At 40.7% G+C, this 26370-nt stretch overlaps 1 protein-coding gene across 11 annotated transcripts in view; it reads right to left on the bottom strand.

Moving 5' to 3' along the window:
• Positions 1 to 26370, bottom strand: part of chd9 (chromodomain helicase DNA binding protein 9) — a 76787-nt gene that overhangs the window by 41038 nt on the left and 9379 nt on the right. For 7 of the 11 annotated variants that reach the window (XM_035946104.2, XM_035946107.2, XM_035946106.2 and 4 more), the window contains exon 3: positions 6861 to 7270. In XM_035946104.2, the coding sequence (XP_035801997.2) occupies positions 6861 to 7270 (410 nt within the window). Of the gene's footprint in view, positions 1 to 6860; positions 7271 to 9419; positions 10424 to 10801; positions 10994 to 22627; positions 22716 to 26370 lie in introns of those variants that run through there. The other 4 variants (XM_035946114.2, XM_035946113.2, XM_035946111.2 and 1 more) reach the window with 4 other exon arrangements.

The following is a 26370-nucleotide window of genomic DNA, read 5'->3' as shown; positions in this document are numbered from 1 at the left end:
TGCTTCTCCCAAGGGTAGGATATGTTGGTTAATATAGGAATATAGGAAATGGAAATGCATAAAGCAGGTACAGATTGGTCTGTATCTGCTTTAGGGACTGTAGGAACTAAAACCTACCAGTGTTTTAGTTCCATTTGTTACATTCAGGCTAAGGCTGGGCGATAAATCGATTTTATTGATTAATTCGAGTTTGTACTTAATGTCGATTTGTTTTAATGAAAATCGATTTTCTCATCAGCATCCGCCACCAACACCTTCCCGCTGGGCTCCCATAGTTCAGAGTGCGCGCCCCCCTTCCCCCCACACTTGATACACAAACAACATGGCGGCGAGCGGTGCAGATCTAAAGGTGCGTGTCCACTAGATGCTATTTTCCCGCACGGCAACGCACCGCATCTGATAATCGCACGGACGTCGGGCGGTCACTAGCGGACCACAACATGGTCACATGACAGCGCTGAGCAACAGCAGGCCGCTACGTGGTGACGTCACCGAGCTTTCAGCTGGACAGTCCTGCAGATGAGTCGGATAAACACAGCGGCTCGGCCGCAAATTTTCCCTTTTATTTCAAAAAACACGTCAGCGAAAAGTATTTGTGAACGCATTTGAGATGAGAAATAATCTGTGCAGCAGCTGAATCTGTCTTCATTTTAGGTCACCGACGCCCAGTTTAGAAGTTTGAGGACAGTTTCACGATGCATGGAATCTCCGCACGCCACATCCAATTTGCATAAAGTAGAAGTCCAGTCTACTTTATGCAAATGAGCTACAGCCCTCTCCAGGTAAACACACCGGATCACAGCGGGAAACGCTCCGCAACCGGACCAGCATGCCACATGCGGTGCATTTCCAGCTGCGATCTGGTGTGTTTACCTGGAGAGAGCTGCAGCTCATTTGCATAAAGTAGACTGGACTCCGGCATGCAGAGATTAGGTAGGGGGTAAAAAAAAAAAAAAAAAAAAGATCCAATAAATCGTGAATCGGGATTTTTTGTGAAAAAATCTGAGATTTTTTTTTTAGGCCATATCGCCCAGCCCTAATTCAGGCTCCTATAGAAGATAAAAAACTGAAATACTAAAATTCCCACAAATGTCTTCTTCTCAAAACTGAGTTATCTGTGCTGCATCTACTTTAGACCCTAAATTATAAAAACAGTGAAATGCAAACCCCGTGGTCCCCCCTCCCCAAAACTAAGATGACATTTGTAATACACCTTCACTATCCAAGGCACTATATCTCTCAATGAAAACATATTTTTTGAAACAGACTGTGAGGTGAAAAACAAACTACACACTTGATCTTGAAGTTTGCACTGCACCAACTATGACAGGTTAAAATGCTAGCTGTTGAACGTTATTTGAACGGATTTGGATGAAATTTTCATGTAAGGTCAGACATGACCACAGGGACCACCTCATTAGATTTTTGGCAGTGATGCAGCTTTTAGTCTGGATCCACAGATTTGTTAAAGATTTCTTTGTCATTGCAAGATAGCGACATGCCATCACTGTAACTATGACAATAAGTGAACACCATGTCAGCTGCCTGCATCAATTTTATTTATTTATTTAGTTTGTCGGTATATCTATATTAAACAGCCAGATTCTATGTTGCTGTGATTTCTGAATACACAAATTAAGGCCTTGCAGAGTACTGCGCTCTCTGAGTGATTTTCTTATAATGCTATGTCATTCCGTTCTAACGTGTATATACGTGATTAACTGTGATGTCAATAATTCTTTAATAAATGATGTCTTCCAAAGAAAGATTTCTGTCTGATTCACACCAGATACATTTTCATCACACTATAAGCATTTGAAGCTGCAGGACAAACACCTGCAGTATTTTTTTAACAGATGATGCCGAGTTTTTCCCCAGGGCTACTTCTCCCTCCAGCAGCAATACAGAAGGGCTTGTTGATGTTTTTGATTCTTCATGCCTTTGGAGCTTATTGTTTATAGTTAAGCTTTGATAAGTCACAGTGATTAAAGTCAGTTTAATGATAAAGAGTGTTATCAACCAAATTTCATAGACTTTTAAACTACTTTCCACAATAGCGGATTTTAATGTGCCACATTTTGTTTTGGCTACATAAAACATTGGTTTTAACTTTGGTAAAGGAAAATTTTGCTGTGGCTATGTTTTGTAAAAGACCCCTGATCAGCAGATAAAGAAAACAGACAAATGTGTTAACATTTTTTTCAAACTGGATTTTTCTTGGATATGCATCATGTCCACCTGTCACAGCGGCTGGTGCATCCATATTTTAATCAGCTGCTTTCATTTATGTTTCTTATCAGGCAGATTTTCCATATGATGATACGACCCCTAATTTGCTTGACGGATAGAGCAAACCAGCTATGTAATCCAGACTACACTAGGAAAAATAGAATTGATTCTAGTAGAAAAACAGACAGTAATGACAGCATAGTGGTCTCAGAGAAACAGACCATTAAGTACACAGACAATTAGGATATTAGTCTTATCTCAGGCTCCATTCCCTGCTTAAAGAACAGTGGGATGATGCAATGGAAGAATGAGCATACACTCAACACTAAATACACACATAACCTCAAGCTTTCTGAACGCTGGCCAGTACACACCCTCTACAGAGCAGAGGCTGAAGTAATGACTTTAGTGGAAGGTTAGCACCTCTGCAGCCGAGATGCATTAATATTTTATGGGGAGATCCTAGGCGGTGCATGCATGTGAACAGAACACTCCTCCGGTATGAATCTCTCACCAGAAGCTTCTTGTCATCATGTGTGCAGTCCGTCTCAAAGAACACCATTCTCAACACAACAGCAACACGGAGGCTATCCTTCACTGTATCTGCACAGACACACATTCCAACAGCATATATGCAGACTAACAAAATAAACTGAGAGCGGTCTCCATTAGAAAGCCATAGTTCTTACCATGCTAGAAAAGTAGTAAGTCATATATAAATACATAATGCTGTATGTAACACATCTAATACATTCTCTAGTCTAAACTCAGTGTTTTGTACAGGACCATGGTATAACCTCAACCCCACTCCAATAACAACTTTGTGAATTTGGCTGAACTTCCAGCTGTCAATGCCTTAGGTTAACAAGGAGAAGGCCTTGATAGGAACAGTGAAGAAAGAACCAAAGTCCACAGTAGAATTAGAAACTGTGCCACACACCCACAGCCTTGATGCAAGTACATTTTTATGGATTATACATTTGAAAAAGAGTCCTATGAGTCCATCATCAAAACGTAAATGACATCATTAAAAATTCACAGCAGCAGATGATCCCCTAACACTGTTACTTACTGTTACAACAGTTACAACCAACTCAGTGTTGCATTACGGCTGGTATGTTTGTTCTGCTACGCTAAAAAGCTTCCTCCTGTCTGTGCTATGTCCACACATAGTAACTCCCTGTTTTTTTTAAGAAGTTATGAATTTCAGTAAGTTGAAATGGCACTGTTTTATCAAAAGTTAAGTCTAAAAGCAAATGTTGAAAAGCAGAGTCATCTCATAATCAGGCCATCTAGTGTTCAGGCCAATATGATAGAATTTATGTTTTAGATCTTATTACATTAGAGTAGAGGCATGAGCCTGGAACTGATCATGTTCTGATTTTCATGATTAAAGGACTAGAACTGCCTACCTCAATGAAACTGGACTTAATGGTTTTCAAGTGCAGCTCTTCCAAAAAATGTGCTCCAAATTTTCTTTTCTTCAGTTTCTACTTGTAATTGTAAAAAAGTGAAGACTAACAGCAATATTACAAGATTTTCTGAGCTTTGAATTCTCACACCTCATATGAAGTATTCACACATTCCCACAAGCCTTTTGTCATATACAGACAGCTATACGTCATTGCCACATTTGCAAGAAGGCCTTCTGAATTGGACCTGCTTTTCTTACTTACAAGAAAAGGGAGAGAGGAGTATAGAGTCAAAGGTACACGTAAACAATCACTGCTGCCTTTTAAAGTGGCCTTAACTTTAAACTAGAGTTTTACTAAATGCAAGGCCTAGCGCAGCATGATTTTTGGAAAAAAAAAAAAAAAACCAACATAATCCTGATTTTTTTTGACCAATACTGAGTTCACAATTATTTACCACAATTAATCATTTACTTTAGGGACAATTTTTTTTGCCCTTTCACATTTAAATAAACAGAGTACTTCTTTTACTTTCATGTAGTGTAGTTGAACACTAATTCAAGCTAATGTAAAGATCTTTGCATCAAATAAAAACTGGAAATAGGGTTTTTCTATCCCTGAATTCAATGCATCTCCTAGAGGCAAAGCATGAATGAAATTGGACCCAAAATGCCACACCTTTGAAACATCTGCTTATCAATAGACACTACAGTTTACTGATGCTTCCTAATCACCTCACATGCAGGCTACACTAGATGCTAGCTATGTGCTGCTATCTGCAGCGCACGCAAGTCAAACAGATGTGCAACCATAAATTATTTCTAATGCCCGATTACCCAACTTGAAACCATGTGATTTTATGTACATGTTTTCTATGTGCTGAGTTTTGTATAAGTGGGGCATACATTTTAAAGGTCAATAGCACAGTCAATCATGCACATTTAATTGCGGGAAATTGTGACCGTAAAAAAATTCAATTAACTGTGCAGCCCTACAAGTCTAAATTTACACCATTTTAAGGTTTGAGTGCTTACAATTGTTTGTCATACATCAGTGCATGTAAAGCAAAGCTTAAGTCACACAATGTTTAAAGCAGAAATGCATCTTTCAGACTTTACTATACTTTACTGAAGTTTATTCAACACAGCATAATAGGATTAATACGAACCTCAGCTTGAAGGCATGTGGCTATGTTGAGGGACTGAAACTACAGTTGGTTTAGAAAAAGATTTATAGAGAAATTTCTCTAAGATTTTGCGTTAAATGGTTGACTGAGACAATATTAGGCTCCATAAGCAAGCTGTGCTGCTTGCATCTTGAGCTGATGCTTTTTTTCGCATGTAGGCTAGGTATGGTTTCTTAGGTCACACAGCACATTGCCTTGGAGCAACTAGGATTGTTATCTGAGACACATTTGAATGACAGACTGTGGACAAACTGTTAGCTGTCCTTCAAGACTAACAAGTCTTAGATTGCATTTGATTAACCACTGATGGTTTTATCAACTGTGTGTCCACAGATGCAAGGTGGTTCGGAGGGAAACACATCTGTGCGTGCGCTCACTAACCAAGCTGGAGTGAAGCTTCCTGATCTTAAAAGTGTTGCATATCAAAGGTAAATAGTATGATCAAACAGAACTTTAATTTAATGATCACAACAGAGCTTGTTCAGAGATGCTACCAGATCAACAATTCTTCGGTTAATTAAACACCTGATACCAGAGTTACTACGAGCACCACCAGACAAATTCCTCCAACTACAGCAGGACTGTATCACATTGATGAATGCCTCCATCATCTCAATATTCTCCCAAACAGCAGCACTGCCACAACTTTGTTATTATCTCACACACACACACACACACACACACACACACACACACACACACACACACACACACACACACACACACACACACACACACACACACACACACACACACACACACACACACACACACACACACACACACACACACACACAAGCAAAATCCATTATCTGCTACAGCTTTTCTCCCTCTGCCTGGCTCATCTAATTATTAATCAACGCAGCTGCCAATCAGATATGATTGTTGACCATTGTCGGTCACTCTCACTCTAGGTCTCAAAAATACAGGCGTTCTCGGTGCTGGTTTAAAACTAATAACGCTTTTCAGCTGCACAATATGACATTGCCATATTTAAACATTCCCCTGTTCCTTCGTCTCCCTGCCGCTGCCTTAACATCTGCATTCGCTGATATTTTAATAGCTTGTGTTGGGTGTGGCTTATAGCTACACACTGCTTATAGCAGTTAAAACAGGGGGGATGGGAGGCGGATTACGGTATCTATACATCAGCACTACTTGCCCAAACATACTAGGCAGCACTGTTTCACATGTAAATGCAGTCTTTGTTTGCTCCTCCCATGCCTATGCTGATGACTGAGCCCGGTTTATTGTTGTGGTGTGCAGTAAATTCTGTTGAACTTTGAGCTTCCATCTTGGTAACCACAGGCAGAAAATGTATGCTAGTAAAAAATGTACCAACAAAATCAAGCAGTACACAAGCAGGCTAAATCAGCAAAATACACTACTGCAGCTCTATAGTCACACGTACTAAAAAGACACTGTGCATTGTTAAACACGATATAGAATTTTAATTACTAAGTAATAGGGCTTTGATTCTAAGGTCAAACCCATTGGAGTCCAATTTGGATTCTTAGCGAGGCAGACATTTCTTAATGGGATCGTTCAGATTCTTTTAAAAGTACTGTCAGTAGATCATGTGAAGAGAAATGCCCTTGTCAGACATAAATGAGCCACAGTAAATGTGGCTTCTTGAAGTGCACAGTTAACTGTATTGTGTGCCCATTTAAATGTTAAGATATCACACTGTTCTTCAGAAAACTGATGTGCATTTGCTGTTATTGCTGTACAACTGAAGAAAAATATTTAATAGAGATGAAAACAGAAGATTAGCAATTTTATACTATAACCTTTTTTGCTCTAAAGGTATTACATTTTTTACATTTGTCTCAAGTCTGGTCTGATAGCAAATTGACAAGTTAACCTGTGACATTTGTCACTTGTTCATTCAAGCTCATGAAGCGCTACAGTGGCTCAGGCATGAGTTGAATTAAAAGAAACGAGATCAAAGTTGTACTTGGTGGATTATTTTTTGACAGTAACAGTATACTGCAGTGGATTACAGAACAGTATCGATGGTTGTAGCTACATACCCGATCTTGGCCTTCTGCTTGGACTTGGAGGATGGTACAATACAGGCCTTCCTAGAGGCCTTCTCTTTGGGCCGTGCCTTGCCGTTTCCTTTGTGCTCACGGTCCCGATGGGTCCTGTACAGTGACGAAGAACTGGGGAAGCTCTCTGGACTCATAACTCGAGGGATGTTCTTCTCCCCTCGCTGCCGGGCCTTAGCAATAGCCTCTGATATTATCCTATTGGCTTTCTCCTGCTTGTCCTGCAGAGTTGACTCCATCTGATGAAGTGTCCTTCGTGGCACCCTCTTCTCTGATGAGGAGCTAGATGAGGATGAAGATGATGAGGAAGAGGAGGAGGATGATGAGCTGCTCTTCATTGGGGGACTGAGGACTCGCACCTGACCACCGGGACCATTAGCGTTCTTTCGAGGCTAAGGACAGAGAGAAAAACAGAGAGATCATTAGGATTTACATTTATGATGCACAGGATAACAGGTATTTCAGAAATAACACAGCCATGATCGCATCTAGCCTTTGGTGGAAGACTTAAACCTGTACCACAGAAAGAACCAATGACAAAGAGACCTTTAAAGAAAAGCTGTTGTACTGTGGTACTAAATCTATTTTCTCACCAGTTCTGGCATTAAATGCATCCAAAAGCTACAGTTGGTCTTTTTTTCTAAGTATTGTTAAAAATATCTGTCTTCACGTTTTGTGACACATAACAAGTAATTATGTTAGAATAAAAGCCATAAACAAGAAGGTTGTTATTTATAGCTGGTAGAGAGTAATGTGGCTCAGCTATAAGTGAGTACAGCAAGCAAATTTTTATTTCCCCTCAGACAAAATGGTACCAGCATAGTGAGATGCCATTTCATTATACAATCTAAGAAGCTTAGTATGAACATTAAATGTAATGTGTGATTAAATGTGATGTGAAACATGTACTTAAAATAAAAAAAGAAAATACTGTAAAGCAACCCTTTCCGAGTCTAAGATATACCATCATACGGCAATGCAACCAGTGAAACGATCAATCACTCATTCAGAAAATCACAACCTTCTGAGGGCTGTGTGAACCACTCAGACAGCAGAGCTTGTTGCTGTCCCCTTCCCAGATGCTGGGGTGGGGGGTAGACCTGCCTCGCTCCACATGTTGCTCACTTCAACTCCCAGCCTCTGATCTAACTCTACTAGTGGGCATTCAGGATGAGAAACGCCAAGAATTTTTTTGTTTCCTCCAAGAATTCATTTACATCAGGTGGAAAGGCCTCTCTGAACTCTGAAAGCATGTGACATGACACCCCTGATACAAACGAAATTCTTTTGGGTGAAGTAAGCTTTTAAAAGGTAGAGTAAAACACTGGCTCAACGTAGCAGGTTACAGTGAGCCTTGCGGACATAAATAATCCAGTCTGCCTGATACATGACAATATGTGAATAATAGATGGCGTGACTGCGGTTATGCCTATACAAGCGCCTTGTGGTGGGCCTAGAGCCCAGTGGAGAGGGAACCCATAAATGGATGACCTAATCTAAAAATGTGTTGCGAATGCCTACATGGCCCAGGCACGGCTGGTTGCTTTTTTCCACACTCCTTGCTAAATAAAGAGAATTAGCTTGAACCTCGCTGACAAAGTGGGGGGAGGGAATTGAATAACTAGCAATTCATTTGGAAGGAAGTGGGGGAAACACACACACACACACACACACATACACACACACACATACACATACACACAAGAGCTGCATTATGATTTTCACGTGTGCAACACTGCTGAGGCTATTAGGAAGAAATTTACTGGATCATGCTGGAATGTTCTCATTCAAGTTATTGCTAAAAAAAAGAGAGAGAGAGAGGGAGGAGTAGAAAGTAATGCTTAGGAGCGGAAGAACATGAGCGCACATGAAAGAGGTAGCAAGAAGAAGAAAAAATATGAAAACAGGATCGTATCAGAGAGAAAGAGAGAGAGGGAGAGAGAGAGAAAAGACAAAATGCACCAAAACTGAGAGCACTGCAGCTGTGTAATACATCTATAAATAACTGAAATTACAGCCTGCCAGCACTGCAGTGATTTCAATCTCTCTAGCAGCACGTAGTGCCATGAAAACGGCAAAGACCATTACGGCCGATGAAAAGGCAGAGTAAGCTCCATTTGGGCCGGACACCTTTTCCCTCGCTCCCACCCCCTCATTTCCACATGTAGTGAGCTCTCTGGTGACTGACAGGCTCAACTCATGGAGGACACACACACTCACACACATCATATGCTGTACATAAACTACAGAGCAGGACAGTTTGAAGAGCGCAGTTCAAGCCAGAATGAAAAAGTGATGTATGAAATGAATAGACGGTGGGGGTGGGGAAAAGCGTGCACTCATTCTAGTATGCCTTGATAAGGTCTAGTACAGCAAAGCAAGTGAGTATGGAGGGGAGGGAGAAAAAAAAGCAGCAATGAGTTCAAGATGGCGGCAGTGCAGCATGAGCCAGTAGCAGAGGAGGTTGTTCAGTTCCTGCCGGCCCCTCCTCCTTCCTCCCTCGTCCCTCCTCCCTCCCAGCTCTCAGAGCAGCTCACTTACCCTTCCTCTTGGCCTCTTCACTGTAGACATGGTGTTTTTTTTTTTCCTTCCTCTTTCCTCCCCCTCTCCAACCGGCTAACAAAAGCCTTGCCCTTTCGCCGGGTTTTTTCTCTCTCCGTTGCTCACTCACGCTTTCTCTTTCAAACACACTCACTCTTTCCCTTCCTACAGTCGTTTTCCCTCAGTCTTCCTTGAGCCTTGTGTCCCCCCCTCCCCTCCCTCTCTCCTCGTTTGCCTCCCCTCCTCCTTCCCGGTCAGCTCTTCTCCTCGGGCAGTGCAAGAGCGCTGGAGCTGTTCGTCTCCTCCTCCCCCAGCGGGCAGGGCTCAAGAGGAGCGCATGGGAGCTCTCTCTCTCTCTCTCTCTCTCCCCCTCACTCTCTCTTTCTCTCTCGCCCTCGTTTGTCTCTTCACAGGGTGATGAGGGAGCAGCGCTGTTGGCGGTAGAGGAGGTGCGTGGCAGTCCAGGAAGCTCTCATTCTGCTGCTGCGTGCTGCTTTGCTGCCGTCCGGCTTCACCCAAGTCTCCCTCACTCTCTCTCTGTATGCGTGTGTGTCAGAGTTGCCTTCCCCTGCCTCCTCTCTCCTCCCCTCTCATTGATTCCTCTTTCCGCCTGCCTGTACTGAGCGCTCTCAGTGCCTCTCTGAGTCTTGTCCCTTTTTATTTCTCGGTCTTTCTTGCTCTTCCTTCTTTCCTGTTTCTCTTTTTGCGCCTCTCCTCGTCCTCTTCACCAGCCAGGATAAGGTAGGTTACTCCTTTTATTACACACAAAAAAGGCTTTTGTGTTATCTTGCTTGCTTGTTTGGCTGATTGTTTTTTCCTCCTTTTCCCCCACTTATCTTGTTCCTCGTTCTCCCTCGCTGCCCTCCACTCTCCCTGGCTGGGGCGTGTATGGCGAGCTCGAGACTCGGCGGAAAATGAAAGCACAAAGCAGCAAAATGCATCAGCATGAATATTAGAGATGTCGTTAAAACCCAGACTCGTTTTTCTCTCTCTCTCCCGCTCACTTACTCTCTCTCTCTCTCACTCTCTCTCTCTCTGTAAGGAAGTAGGCCAGCAGATGGTGCTAGCAGTTATTACATTAACTTTCACAACTTAACCCCCAAAGTACTGGATTTCTCCCACGCCACATATTGTCAGCATTGTAGCTTTTTGTGTCCTCATGTTGGCTGCTGCCAGTGACGTGCTGATTTATTTATGAAATGACATCATCCAAAGGAGCTAGATGACTACACAGATAAACAAATTCTCAAAAGCTAAAAATATATTCCCAATAGAAACAGCAAACAAAGTTGCAGACATTAAGAAATCAACACCAGACTTCCTACTTCCGAACCACACCAGGCACATGCAGTCTACATAGTGGTGAATACAAGCCCTCTTACCAGGTCAAGGTCGGGCCCTGTTGTGACTCCTGGAAAAAAAATCCAATAAGGGAAGCTGGGATGTGTCCAAGACATGCAACCCTTCCTGTGAGCCAGAAGAAATCTTGGAGAGCGAGAAGGCCTATCGGGGAACTCCTGACAGCACAATGCAGGGGCCATGTGCACCGGCTGGCACATGGTATTGGGAAATATTCAGACACACGGCTGGCATGAAGCCAGGTACAGTACTCAGCACTACTGGGTCAGGCCTGAGTTACTGACAAATACCCCATCAGCTTTTTCAGTCTGTATTTACTGAGCAAAATCAGCTAAACTGACATCTTTCTCACCAAACACACTCTTCTTTTTCATCTAGCTGCACACACTATGAGCTTCCCAGTTTAAGCTAGAAAGGACTATACTTCTAATGCCATGTCCCCAACACGTGGTTCTGATGACTAGATCTAGAACACATCTAAAAGCACTAAATAATTGCATGAATTTATGTAAATCTCTACTATTGAGATTTGATTTGAGATGAGTGTTCACCACATATGATTAAAAGCATTAGCACCTTTGGAAACACAATACCTCAGCAGATAACTCCTGACTGGTCAGGCTGACTGCAGGGTTGCTGACCTAAGGCCATTAATAATACACCACACAACACGCACAGTAAGCCATCACCAAAGGGAAAAAAATGAAATGCTCTATATGTGCTTTTACAAAGAGTGTGACCTCCTGGCAGGATTTTTTTTTGGCCAAGGCATGCCCCATATAATGTTATTTTTAATAAACTATGATATTGTTCCACTTTGATCTCTTTCACTACACTATTTGTTGTAAATTTATTCAAGTACGGTGTGAAATATGTGGGTGAGCATGTGTCGGTTACAACACAATATGGCTTTACAGTGCATGTTATGCTGATACCCTAAATAAAATTCTGTGCAACTAACCAACTGGAACGGTGTGGACAGCCTTATTCAAAATCTCCCCGTGTGTGTAAGTGGGGGTGAGGGGTGTTGGTATGACAGTGGTGTTGGAAGTTTTCACACTACCTCTCTGTGGTTGGTGTTCCTACAGCTTAATATCTCCGACAGAGACTGTGATGACTGCCATGCGCGGATAGCAATGGCTGTCCTTTCCAAGTGTGTGCAGCAGCAGGCATCGACTCAACCTGCCAAGCCAGGCCTTGGAGTTTGGACTTTAAAGCAGACCACATGCTTACTGGGAGCTGAGCAACAGCATCCTCTCCAAGCTAAACAAATCCACTGTCAGATAATGCCCAGCAGGGTACAGTGCCTGGGGATACATTGACTATACACATTTACAATGAAATGGGTGTTAAGTCATACAGGCAACTGGCCCTTTTCAAATGAACAACAACAACAAAAAACTCTCCCTATAGTCCCAACTAAACTACTAAAGTCAATATGAAAAAAAGACACTGTCCTACATTACTGTATGTGCCATAACTACATAATTGTGCTTTTTCGTGCTTTCAACAACATACAATTGCTTTCCACTGGAAAGGCGGAAAAATGAACTATAGTCAAAGAAACATCACATAACAACTGCCATATGTAATTCAAATAGATTATGGCAACAGCAAAAAAGACTATTTGATGGGCATAATGGTACTTTAGAGTAGTGTTAACATTTAGTTAACATACAGACAGCCTTTATCATTACTATATGCTGCCGTTAGCAATAAAGAAAAAAAATTTATTTTCACTGGAAAGGTTGTTTTCTCAAAACATGATAAAAAAGTAAACGGGAAAGAAAACAGCCAACAACATACACATGCTTCAACGGTCACATGGCATGAAGCCACAGCTCCTTGGCAACTAGACAGTTAATATGCAAACAAGCCTGGCAGCTCTGTATGAGGGGGAGTGGCTTCCTTTCAGGACAGATGAGGGAGGGGAGAGGAAGAGGAGGGGAGGGGAGTAGAGGAAGGGGAGGGGAGTAGCAGAGCTGGTGAAAGGAAGTGGGTGGAAAAAATGTGTGTGTGTGTGTGTGTGTGTGTGTGTGTGTGTGTGTGTGTGTGTGTGTGTGTGTGTGTGTGTGCGTGTGTGCAGTGAGGTAGGGTGGCTGCAGAGGCACAGGTGTCTGTCTCTGAACACTCCATTACTTCCTCATCAAAGGGCCTGTATTAGTGTGCCACTGCTCTCATTTCTTGCCTGTACCACCGTGAGAGTCTCCCCTAACTCACCATTAGGGAAATGAGAGCTGAGAGCTAACAATGCACAGACTGAAAATGACAAGAAGGCTAGCACCCACCAGTGCTTCAGAGCCTACAGCAAGCTTCTACTGTCATGCACGGAAATGAAATCCTGAGCCAGCTGAAACATAGTGTCACCCAGTGTTAATGTCATTATCCATGGTGCACTGAATGACAAAAAAAGCTGTTTGATCCATTATGCACTGCTGTAGACAATGCACATTTTTGATCTTGTTAGTGGTTATTTCAGCTTTAAACTTTTACAGCTGAGGACTACAACACTACTTGGTTTGGATGATGCTGCTTGCACTAGTGGATGCTGTAGTGTCCCTATGACATACAATCTACATATGATTAAGGACAACTGTCCAGTAGCCGACTCTCCATTTTGAAAATTCTCCAGATGTTTTGTTTTGTATCTATAGAATGGAAAAATTAAAAATTATCCCTCTCAACCCCAAAAAGGGTGTTTTCCTTGCCACTGTCGCCTTAGTGCTTGCTCTGGGGGTTCAGGCATATGGATTCTGTAAAGCGTCTTGAGACAATTTGACCTGTAATTGGTGCTATATAAATAAAATTTAATTTATTTGAATTGAAACCCCACCTGTGGGTTTGAAAAGTACGCTATTTATGCAAAAGCGCCAACACTGCAACATTTATCATCACAAGAAACTGTACAAACAACAAGAATCAGCACAGTTTCTAGTTTTCAGACTGTCCTTGATCTTATTATGTGTGTTTTTTGGTGTCATGGGGAAAAACAAATCTAAATCAAATCTAAGCTAAAAAATCTGGATACTTCATCAAAATCACTTTATTCTAAATGTCTCCTTCCAAAAACTGCCAAATATAAACCCTTTGTAGTAACCAGATTTTTTGTTTGCACAAAGCAGATAGGAGACAAGAATAGAGGATTAAAAATGTACACAGTAACATATCTATTGTATTTAAAGCCACAATTTGTTTTCAATGTCGGTACACCTGTGGGCACTAGGAAATATGTTGTACACATTGATTCATTTAAATTTTTTTTAATCACAATTAACCAGAATCTATCAATTTTGAATTTTTTAATGATTTGTGGTATTATAATTGTGTTAAATTGCACAAAAGAGATGTTTGAGTTCTCTTTACCTGTGCTGTTTCCATAGAGGTGCTGGATATTAAAGTGAAAATTCAGTGCACAGTGAGTAAAAGTGTAACAGGAGCATAAACCGCTCAAAAACTTCTTGGAGCTTCCAGGATGAAAAGGCCACCGGAAGTTATACCAGTGTCTAAAGGTTACTTGTTTTGTTGGATCAGTGAACAATAATGTAGAAATTTAGATTTAACTATGACACACAAGAGTTTCTGCAAAGTGTAACGCTCATAATTGATCAAATTAATTGAAGATCTCCTCCAAAAAGATTTCCTGTAAAGAGTAGCATTTAGTGTCTCTCTCAAGTCCACAATTGTTTACTGGTGATTTGAGATTCAACATGAAAAAGTAATTTTCCAATGTGTATTTGCATAAACGATGCATTTGGAAGGGACTTTGATCAATCTTCATATCAAAATGCTGTGGCTCAAATATAGTGAAATATTTGTGATCCAAGGGTTAATGATCTAGTTTGAGTTAGTCACACAGTCAACACAAGAAGCTGTTCACTTCTACAACTGCATTATAAATGACATGAAAAAACATGCCTGACAAAGTGTCATCACTTTTATTTTCAACCTTGATTTAACCTCTTGCCTCCTTTTTCACACATCTGTGGAAATGTTTGTCAGTGTCGTTTAAAATAGACGTAGCCTTCAGCAATTCTCACAGTAATAAAAACATCACTGATGCCTTGTCAACTATCACCAAATGTCACACCTATGACTTTATTAGTGAAACGTAGATTACACTGTTTAGGTATCCAGGTGCGTGAGAAAGAAAAATTAGGCTGTGCTAATTAGACCTATGTCCAAAAAGCTTGTTTGCAGCCAGACTAGAGTGTGGGGCAGCAGCAGAGTTGATAAATGAAAGCAGACAGGATGCATAGCAATGCTTCCTCAACCAATTAAATACAGCACCATGCATTAATGATCCAGGGTCAAGAGTTAGAGTAGCCGGGCTGAGCATGCCCTTTAGAGAAGCTGCTCAAAGTATAACTGAGCATTATTACTATAGTCTAGCCTCATGCACTGTGACAGGATAGTGACAATACGAATAGTGAGCACCGTAGTTGCAATGTCACTGCAAGAAAACAAGTAAACTGTGGTTTTATTTTATGCTACATTACGTCTTTGCACCCAGGTGCTGCTTCTATCGTTGGCTAAGGCCAGGCAACTGAGCTGCCAGATGAGTAGATTTTCAGGACAGTGAGCCCTTTCCTAGGATTTTTAGCTAGTCACATTGAATATATAACTGATATGTAGTTTCCCGTCTTTAATAACTAGTGCTTATTAATAAATTCCATCCAATTTCCTTTTATGTGCAAAAGAGCTACTCAAAATTAATTTTATTTTATTCCCAAAAACAAATAATGATTATTGGCCATTTTTGAATTATCTATCAGCCTCTTTCAATGTACTGTTGGCTCAAATAATACAGTATAATACAGATATTGCTACTGCTGCTTCTGCATTGTTAACCAATCCCAAAACAATCCCAAAATGTTAAAAGAAGTGAACAAAGTTCAAGCCTGTCATTGCATCAGACTCAGAAGACACAACACTACTAGCAGACCTTTCTGCTTGTGCATATGCATGTGTCTGTCTGAGATATTTATAGTCAACACACGTAAAACCCAGAGGACCATGACTATAAAGACAAACAGAAAACACTCTGTTCCCTTTCCTCTGTCTTTTCACTCTCAGTCTCTAACATCTACACTGATCTTTACACCAGGGTTAATTCTGTGCAAATATACTAATTTGTGCACTGGATACAGTTAACTAACTGGTCCAGCTAAAGTTTATGATGTGCCACTACAACCCTGCTGCCCTCCCAAGCGGCACTGATCCACCAACCTATAAAATTGTTATTATGTAGGGGGCCAACTCTCTTATTTGTCCATGCTCACCACAGACAGACATTCCTACTGCTAACAAGGTTTGTGATTGCAGACAGATCCACGCTAAGTGTTACAGGTTTAGCATACTAGGCCTTCTCCAATGGTTAGGACAGAACTGAACACTAGGGGGTGACTGTGAGGAGGCAGAGCAGAAATGCAAGGTTAAGAGAAATAATGTCCACAATCGCCTCCATGAGGAGCCATTTATATCTCAATCAATCCACTGAAAATGCCATTTTTTTTTTTTAAATTGCACTAACAAGGTATAAAAAAACAAAACAAAGAGGAAATCAAAAGAACAATTCACAATAAAATGACAGTGCTATTATTATTAACTGGCATTTGGGGCTTCAATATAATTATTTCACATATGTAGTCTGTGTAACTGACAATCAACTCAACAGACTTCTGAAATTTTCTAACAATGAAAACTGGTTTCAGTGCCTGGAATAGTATGGCCAGTGGGTCAGCATTTGCAATTATTTCCTCTCCTTAACGGGCTACCCGGATAACAGTCGGAATTAAAGTACTGCCTGCCCCCAATGTTCTAAAATCACTAATACAATCCAAATTAGACTTTTTAACATATCAGCTATGTGAATGGTAGTATTCAAAAACGTTCATTCACTAATTTAGCGAATGCCTTTCAAATCTCATTTTGCTTAAGAACCTATTGGAATAAAGACCACACAGACAGCAACAAAACACCTTGTGGCCTGGTCTCTGTTTTGTGACTTGGTTTAGTTTGGCTTTCTCATGACACTCATTATCTCACTGATCCCTACAAAAAAAAAAAAAAAAAAAAAGAAAGAAAAAAACCCGACACCATCTGTGACGTGGGTTTGAGGGTTGTGCAGAATACAGAGTATAGCGTAGGCCTGGCTCTGTGTCAATCACCCCCAATGACTGAGAAGAGCAGGCAGTGATTCTAACTAGGGCATCTGCCCATCTTGCATCTTTAAGTGTCAGCTAGGAGGGCAGTCGCTCAGCAAGATTTAAGATGATATTTTAAGGGCTAGGACTGCATGTGTGCACTAGTGAGCATGAGCCAAAGTGAAAGCATGAGGCCATCCATCCACAGGGAGACACCTTTTACAATGAGTAGCTGACACCTAGATTTTACATAACAGCAGTAGCATGCAGATCTTTTCCTTGGTAACACAGATATTCAACTCTCTGAACTGCAGGTTTCTTTTGTGGTCATTATAATATTAGTCCACGCAAAACCTGAATACCTATCACATTCTATCAGTCCCTGTTCTGTTCAGCTGCTACCAGACAGTTGTACAAAACAGTACCTGCCTGTCAGTTTCACACACAGAGGAAAGCCTTACTGGATTTAGGCTTTAGGAAAAGGCCTTAGAAGCATAGATGGCCTCTAAAGAAGTGACAGTTTTGCAGATGCTGTATGATTTATCTACCCCAGAGAATCGAAATCCATTTTGCATATTGAACAGACCAAGGTCTTCATGTACTTTACATGAAGTGTCAAAAGCAAGACTGTTAACGGTTTTCTTTTAGATCAGTTTTTAACTGCAGTTGTTCTCAGTAATGACATGGTGCTCTCTGAATCAGAGATGGCACAGCAGGTCAGACACCAGGCAGTCAAGTGAAGCTGAACTGTGCAAAACAAGCAAGCCGGATGATGCCATTCATTAATGGGAACATCGGTGCAAACTGAAGAGTGGAGCTGAGAGGAGGTCCCTTAGGATGCGAGAGCGAGAGCCAGACAGAGATGGAGGCAGAGGGAAGGGGAGAAGGAGGGAGGGATGAGGTGGAAGGGAATTCAGCAAGGGGCTTACTGCCAGACCTTTACAACTCCTTCATTATTGAAGCAGTGCAAAGGGAGTAGGGCCAATGCCTGCGTAAAGAGGAGAACACAGAGAGGCAACTACATACATCTGTGCACAACCAAGATGGTGTGGGTGTGTAGTCCACCTGCAGCCTTCAGGATTTGTTGAAGTGAGGATTTTGTTTTCCCTGCTCTGATTTCCACCTCCTGCCCTGTGTGAGGTAGTAGATGTCTGTGGAGCTAATATGTGCTAGAATGGTAGCGGCCAAGCACATAGACCTACTGCCAGCATTAAAGAAGACAAGGAAAACTGATGAAGTAAATTTTAAGAAAAATAAACAAATTTTCTTATATATATATGTGTGTGTGTGTGTATGTGTGTGTGTGTGTGTGTGTGTGTGTGTGTGTGTGTGTGTGTGTGTGTGTGTATCTCAAATCGCACAAAATAAATAGAGACAAATCTGAAAACCATGGTGCAGAGTTGAGATTGTACAGCGCAGCTCAAATAAATAAGCTTTGAAAGAAAAATATGGCACTGATGAAAATGAAAAAAAATAAGAAAAAAAGCCCATGTGCTTTGAATGTATTCTTAATTTAAAAATAAGCATAACAAGTCATTCTGGCCTTTGATCATCCCCTTTGCCGTTGATCAGATTATTATGATATGATGTTATAGACAATGTGGTTTACAACTGTTTGATCTGAGTGAGCAAGCTGTCAAGAAGTAGTTTGTTTCAGTATTGTTCAACTGTTGCATTCACTGCAAGTGTAGCAGTAAATATTCATAGGTCAGCTTAGCTCAGTACAGCCAATCATCGTGACAAACAGAGTGTCGGCTGGGCTGTGAGAGAGCAGACATGAAGCAACAAGTGATGACAATGCAAAATTGCTCAATTTAAATAATGTTTAAAAATATGAGCAGACCAAAAATGCAAATGTCAGTCCCTGATTGGATGAGAAGGGAAAGCTCAAAGGCTGTGCTAAACATGGACAATTAATCACTTTCAGATCTAAACTGTGATTTGAAACCATGCAAATAACAAACTGCAAAGCCAGAAACTTAGGATATATGCTATGCAACACACCTGCCCCAGGGTTTAAACTGTTGTGTCAATGGTTGTACGAGCTGATGTGACAGTTTTACTATTAATGATGTTTCATTAGGAAATGTATGATTTAAATCTACATGTCAATGATTCCTGAAGTAAAGTTTGACTTTTAAAAAAATTATATCACGAATCTAATCACAGTTGCAATACACCAGAAAAATCATAGTTATATATTTTCCACAAGGAAACGGTCAAGGGACGTCTTTCCTCCGTTTTCTATGAAACGCTTCCTGTACTATTGGCTGCCACACAACCCCCTAAGTAGAGCATTTCCACCATCACGCTTAACAGATGGCAAGGTGTTTTCATTATATGCTGCTCTTTTTTTCACCAAACATACCTTTGTGGATTGTGGCCAAAGGCCTCAATGTTAGCTTCAGCTACCTACAGTGCTTGTTTCCAAAATGACTCTTTTCCAGATGTTGCTTTGCATATTTTAGTCATTGGCTTTTGCAACAAGGCCACAAGTAAGGTTTTCTTCCGATGTCTCTTCCATAGAGACCCTGATTATGGATCCACACTACACACTGGAATGATGCCCTATCACGGTGGCCTCAAACTAGGGTCAATAAGGTTTGAGTACAGAAATTTATTTAGTTTTAAGGTATAAACTAACCTTTGTAATCCTGTGAAATACATCTGCAAGAAAAATTCTTGTTCATGCATGTGTGGAAAAGAATAATAAGTCTGTGAACAAATTATGTGGGTGATAAGGTAACACAAAGCCACTTTGAAAAAAGAAGCACTTTTGCAAACATCAGTGGTGCATAGTACAGCCTGCACACTGGATACAAACACAGCACATGAAACGTTCACTATTACTTTCAACAGGATCAAATGCAATTAAACCCACCCGAATCACAGGAATGGCCTGCGGCAGCGTGCATTTTGAAAGTCTCCTACACACAGTAACATTACGAACATTTGCTTGGATGATTGCATTATCAGTGTCCAATCGGTTTTAGGTGTAAAGACAGGTTCAACATTTGTATTCAGTACTGCAGAGTATGGGAACTTTTTTTTCTTTTTTACTCACAGCTGATTTACAACTACATATTTTTTGGAATTAACTGTGATCATTCTTTACAAGCTCAAAATCTTATTGTCCCTAATCTGAACCGACACAAACAGCTGAACTGTCCTTCCCTTGCTTTGAAGATCTCAGTTAACTTCATGGTTGTTGAGCGTTACCTAAACGTTTGAAACGTTCAAGAATATATCAACTATGAATTGTCAGTTTCCTCACGTTTCTTAAATGAGCCATTTTCAGTTACATGCCCTCAAATTTTATATAACTGCAGCACCTGAGCACAGTGCAGTCAGTGAAGGATAATTTCCTCAGTCACACCTGCTCCACTCCCAGGTTCTACTAAACACCCACGGTACAAATTGTATCTGTTGTCATGACTCTCTAAAATATTTTTATAGCAGTGGCTTGGTCTAGGGTCAGTTTGCAGTAGCATAGATATTACTGGATGATCACTGATATATCAAAAGAATATTATAGGAATACTACGAGCAACAGTGTGTTTGTATAATCCCCTTGCTCTTTCAAGACTTCATGTTAGTAGCCGCTAGTTATAAATCATGGCCTGGGTACATACAGATGTATGATAGATGTAGGTTTCTATATAGTTCAAGGAGATTATTAACAACCAGGACATAGCAGGACCTGTACCTGCTAGGGCTTGTATGGATGTGCAGGTTTGAAAGAGACAGCGGAGAAAGACGAGCTGCAAACTAGTAACTACAGCCTAGCCTATTCTACGTAATGTTTCTACAAATTATTTATTACTTATAGCAGCTTTGCCACATTATGAGACAACCTGCCTGACTCCTGGGTTATGGGTCAGCCCATGAGTCCCTACCAAAGTAATGTGGTTTCTTGACAAGTGAAAAATAATCTGATTTCCTTGCTTGTAAATTTGTGACTTTAATCTTGAAAATTTTGGTCTCATTTTCAAATTATTATTACCCATCTTACACCAATTTAACCTACAATAGCCCTAAAACGTTGTCGTAGTGCCCAAACTTTTACAGGCTTTTAAAAAAAAATGTATACACAAATAACAATAAAGCTGGCTAATATACAACCAACTGGTGGCATAATAAGCACAACGGCTTATAAATGACAATATCTCAGGTCAGCTTTCCTTTTAAGTTTTCATACCTTTCCAGTTCAACTTGCCCTGGCTTTTTTTTTTCTTAATTTACAAGTCTTGCACTTTTGGAGACATCCTGTTGATGAAAAGCTGCAGCCATTTTATTTCGTGAAATTCAGTTCATATTTAACATTAAATATGTAGTTGTGTTCATTAAAATGCAATTGAGTGACTGTAAATAATTCTGAATGACATTACCATTCTTCGCATTTAATTTCAGACACAATGGTACGTACAGCGCATTTAGTTTGAATCTGCTATTGTGGATCTCCATCTTGAAATCTTGAAACAGTTTCCTGACAAGCATCGCCCTGTTAGCACATTCTTGAGCGTGGAATGAATGAAAACCAATTAGGCTTTATACAGTAGAGGTGATGTACTGTAACACGAAAGAAAACTAAACTCTCACATTAACACAAACATTAGATGGGCTCTAAGCTCAAATCAACGAGCAGATGTGATTCCTCAAGGTTTTTTCTAAGTGTTATTAAGAACAGAACCACTTTGGATGAAATGAATAAACTGAAACATATCCTCTATTCAATAAATTCTTTAAAACCCTTGACGTTATTGAGTAAAGCTGTAACTGATGTCATCTTTATTTAAATGTATCCTTATGAGAGGTTGGATAAGGGTACTGTATACTGAATCACCATGAGTAATCATAGATTAATGACATGCTGGTTTTGACATTGAGCTTTCCTCCTCAAAAGTACACAAATATGTGTCTGCCAACATAAATTAAATATTGTTCAGTGGTGTAAAACACAAGCATAACACTCAATAAACCAAGTCTCCATTTACAACATCAGCAGCCATGGCAACTAGCTAATGACTTCCTACTGACACAAACCTGTTTGCTGAAGTTACAAATCAGTAACCAGTGAGCCAACCGCCAACTCTATGGACAATGTGGCTGACATTTAGTTCTGTGAAAGTCAAAGCTTGGTGCAGAAAACATGAGAAGAAATACAGACTTAATGTAGACTCACCAAGTTTAACTAGCCATACTTTAGTTAACTTTATTTAACTTTTGCTTGACATTAAAATGCTGTATTCCAAAGTTTTCTGAGACAGTCCCTCCCTTGAAGAACAACACTACAACTATTGTGACACACGTAAACACAAGGACAAAGGGGTCGTCATACCTTCATGTCTTTTCTAATTTCCTGTGTTATACCCTACGCTGAGCTAATTTACAGACAGTTTTCACGCTGTTTTCCTCAAACTGATTCTTTCTATACCCAGACAGACTGTGGTAGAACCTCCTTCTCTACCAGTCAAAGGTTAACACGAGTTCAAGGAGGTTGCCTCACGTCACAACCAACAACCAAAAAGCCTCACATTCCAGTCACACACACACACAAAAAAAACTCCACATTTGACTGCTGGGCAAACACTCACCCAACCATCACCCCCGAAAAATATTCAAAGCCATTTAATCCCTTGAGAAGGAGGCAAAAGAGAGTAGGAAGGAAAGAAAAGCTGCATAAAAGAGCATACTTTAAATTCAGACCTACTGTGTAGTTGGGGCTGGCAGAGTTCCCACATGCTCCTGACACACTCAATCCAAGTACAACTCCCTCCTCCCTCTCCACTCTCAACTCCTCCCTACCCACTCCTCCTCCAATGAGCCCTCCCCTTCCGCCCACAGCAAAGACCACCTGACTTCCTGTTTACCTCTGACCCTTAGTTATTCCCCGCCTCCGCCCTTATCTGGCAGGTCTCCAAACAGACAGGACGATCAGGCCGGATGAAACAGAGTGCTTCACGGAGTGAACAAGAGAGAAGTAGAGAGAGACAGAGAAGAGACACTGGGAGAGAGAGCCACAGGGAGGCTAGGTTGTGTATGGATGTTGGGGGAGGTGATCAGAGAAAGTGTGTGAGTAAGACAGCCTATCACCATGTGGCCACCGAAGCAGCAGTTTTCCCAGGGGTGTGAGTGTGCAAAATGTTCTTGCGTTTGTGTGCGTGTATGTGTGGCGCATGTGGGTGGTGGGTGGAGGGCTGGGGTGATGAGTGGTGTCAAGTTTCAGCGCTGATTATGGCATTGCCTGCCCAGTCTGGTAGGCTGGTTGGCTGCGAGTTACATAAACCTCAGAGAGGTCAGAAAGCAACAAAGCTACAGTGTCACACATACAAACAGCAAGTCTAGTTAAGAGTCTGCACATATGCCCTAAGTTGCTTACCCAACTTGGAGGCCAAGACCTTGCAGAGAGGGGAAAGCGGCAAAACCCAGTCAGATAATAAATCTAAACCAGCGATGCAGACCGACAGCAAGGAGACACCTGCTCAGTGTCACTGCCAGGGGGCCTCCAGTGGCTACAGCAGCCCAGACCATCAGTATCTATCAGTCTCCACTTCCATCTCTTTTCTATTCTATTCAAAAAAAGGAGACATTAGCACCCTTATATTTAAAGCTCCTGGTGTGTTGGAAATTGGAGCAGTAGTGTGTGGCAGCAAGGCAAAAATTACAAAGCCATTTGTTAATGCAACGAAGCTGACATGTACACACATACATGTGTCTTGACAATGACAAATATGGATGCATATTTACCACAACAGAGCAAATGAATTGAAGTCGATTTGATATGAAAAGACCTGACTCCACTGACTGTTTCTTCAGGTCTATTTTTTCAATTTGTGTATCTGCTGCAATAAATCGCCATCACAATTAAAATATTATTTCAAATAAATGGGACAAGAAGAAGAAGTAATAAGGATATTGAAACAGCCAGTTGCATATAGCTTTGTCCAATTTATTGCACTAACTTTATTTCTCAAACTAACCCTGGTGCACAGAACCATAGACTGAGTGAATTCAGCTCTAGTACATTAAGAAGGAACACATCGAATATGCTGCTGTTGCTCCACAAATCTCTACAACCAGTTTCCTTTTTACCTCTAAGGCTTAGAGTAATTTGTACCCATATAAATCTTTGTCAAACCCACATTCAGATTGTTAGGACTGTGTGCAAGAACATAAAATAAAGAGGGCACAAATTCCATATTAAAACTAAGCCACAATCAGACCCAAACCCAGACTGTAAACCTGCACATATTAGATATGAATATGTCCAAAATCAAACAACTAAACTGGATGGCCAGCAAGCTGTCATTTTTTCAGATTATTGTGCTTTGCAACATTTTGCTTGAGGATCCTTCAACAGTACATGTGGGTGATGTGAAAAAAATGATATGTATGGGTGCATGGAAAAAAGAAAAATGTTGACACAAAAATAAAAATTTTGTTCTTTTCAATTAATGACTCAGTTCAATAAGAACAAAAATAGATTGTTGCAGTAAGATTAGCTAAAACATTATGATTGTGTCAAAAAGGTAAAATTTAAGCACATGGGCACCAGGTAGCACCTAAAGTGTGCCTACCCAAGCATTATCTTGTGTTTCTTCAAAAACAACGGCCTTGGCACATTTTAGAATTAATAACTTGGTAGTCAGCTTTGAGGGAGATATTTTGTGATAAAGCATCAGACTCCTGTACTGACAGTTCAGAATTAAAGTTCCTCAGTTTGGTGCGCCCTCTGAGCCAAACAGTTACCGTCAGAAGTCTATTTATGTTGACAAACTTGCACCACCAGAACAAACATTGTACAGTGTGAACACCACTGGGAATGTTTCAGCAGTACACCATTTATTGTCTTTTAGCTAGAGCAATGCAATCAAGTTAAGCCTTGAAACCTGAAAAGATACTGTGCCAATTTCTTTTAACTCGCATGACGTGATAACCCAATACATGCTAAGCTTGAGTTTTACTCATCTTTGAATAACCATATTCAGCAAGTTCACTGCTCAAACTGTACACCTCAAGTGACCAGCCACCACGTGGAGCTCACACTGAATGTAACCACAAAGTCCGCGTTTGCTTGTGTCCAGTGAGAAATTTCAATAAAATTCTTTCAAACAAGATGGCTCAGCCTTAATGTTGACAAAACTAGAGAAATACAGTGTCACTTTGTGGAGCTCTAAAGCCTGAATTGCAATGCTAGTTTTAATAGTTAATTTAGGTAAATGTGTTGCACTTGCCTTCATAGATGTTTTTTACTTTCATTATTTTGTAGTTGAGAATAAACAGCTTAGAGTCGTTTCTTCTGAACAGAATGCAGCATCTCAGTTCATTACCCATTACAATAAGGGTTCTGGACAATTAGGCAATTTCAATATTAAAATTTGCTTTTGCTTTAAGTTTTTGCTGCTCCAAAAACCTACCAAACTATAACTCCAAACTTTATACCAAACCAAAATTGCTAAACCATTGACTTGTACTAGGCAAAGGTAACAAGTCAGCAGTTTGACAAAGGGCACTGGGGTAAGAGCCAAAATGTAACTATTTGCTTCTTTTTTCTATTGAATCTAACGTTGACTCTGCATGAAGTCATGGCACCAAGAATCAGAGCTGAATTGTCAGACTGACAATTATTCCCATCCCTAACAATATTTAATATTATAGTTTGATATGATCAATTCTCTGGAATTCAAATATCTTTTCCATCCAGCCATTTCTGGTCTCCCTCCCTTCCCCACTGTACTGTGCATGAGCACTAATGTGCGCAGGACACGCTGAAATAGTGTTATGTGGATCAGTATGTGCCATTAAGTTTCCCATTTAGAGAGCAAGTGATGTGTGCAAACACGCAGAAAAAAATCAGCACACAAACAAACAACAGAGTTATTTTTTCCTTTTGACCAAATTCATACACTAAATTTGATAAAATGTGCATTGGTTTAGTACAGCTGACTCTACCTGTAAGTAACTACCAGACTAATTATCCAATGACCACAGAAACTCCAGTGCTTGTTCACATTACTGCCACGATTAAGTCCTGTTCATTGATTTGCAACATTGCACCCGAAATTGCAGATATAACCTACATATAATAAATTTCCCGGTTTAATATATGCAGAAATCAGAAACATCAAACTTAAGGTTTTGCCTAGTGACAGCATAAAGACTGCCTGCTGACTGCCACAAGTACACAAAAGCATTACGAACCGGCATCCAGCTCAGAAGGGTCACAGTTGAACGCTTCATGCCTGCAAGCTTGAACTACCTCCTCAGAGAAAGCCCCTAGCAGACCATAAATACAGCTGAAATGATTCATAGAGCCTAAGCTAGAGTTCTACATACACCTGTTTATTTGAATAAAGACCTATCACAACAAGACCTAAGACATTTCTTAACTCAATTTAACCTCCAAGTATGTAAGCCTGGGACCACTGTTCAATCTTGACCCTGGGTGC

The sequence above is a fragment of the Amphiprion ocellaris genome, chromosome 1 (genome assembly GCF_022539595.1).
Source record: "Amphiprion ocellaris isolate individual 3 ecotype Okinawa chromosome 1, ASM2253959v1, whole genome shotgun sequence".
Classification (NCBI taxonomy): domain Eukaryota; kingdom Metazoa; phylum Chordata; class Actinopteri; family Pomacentridae; genus Amphiprion; species Amphiprion ocellaris.
This window is presented reverse-complemented; position numbering and strand designations above follow the sequence as displayed.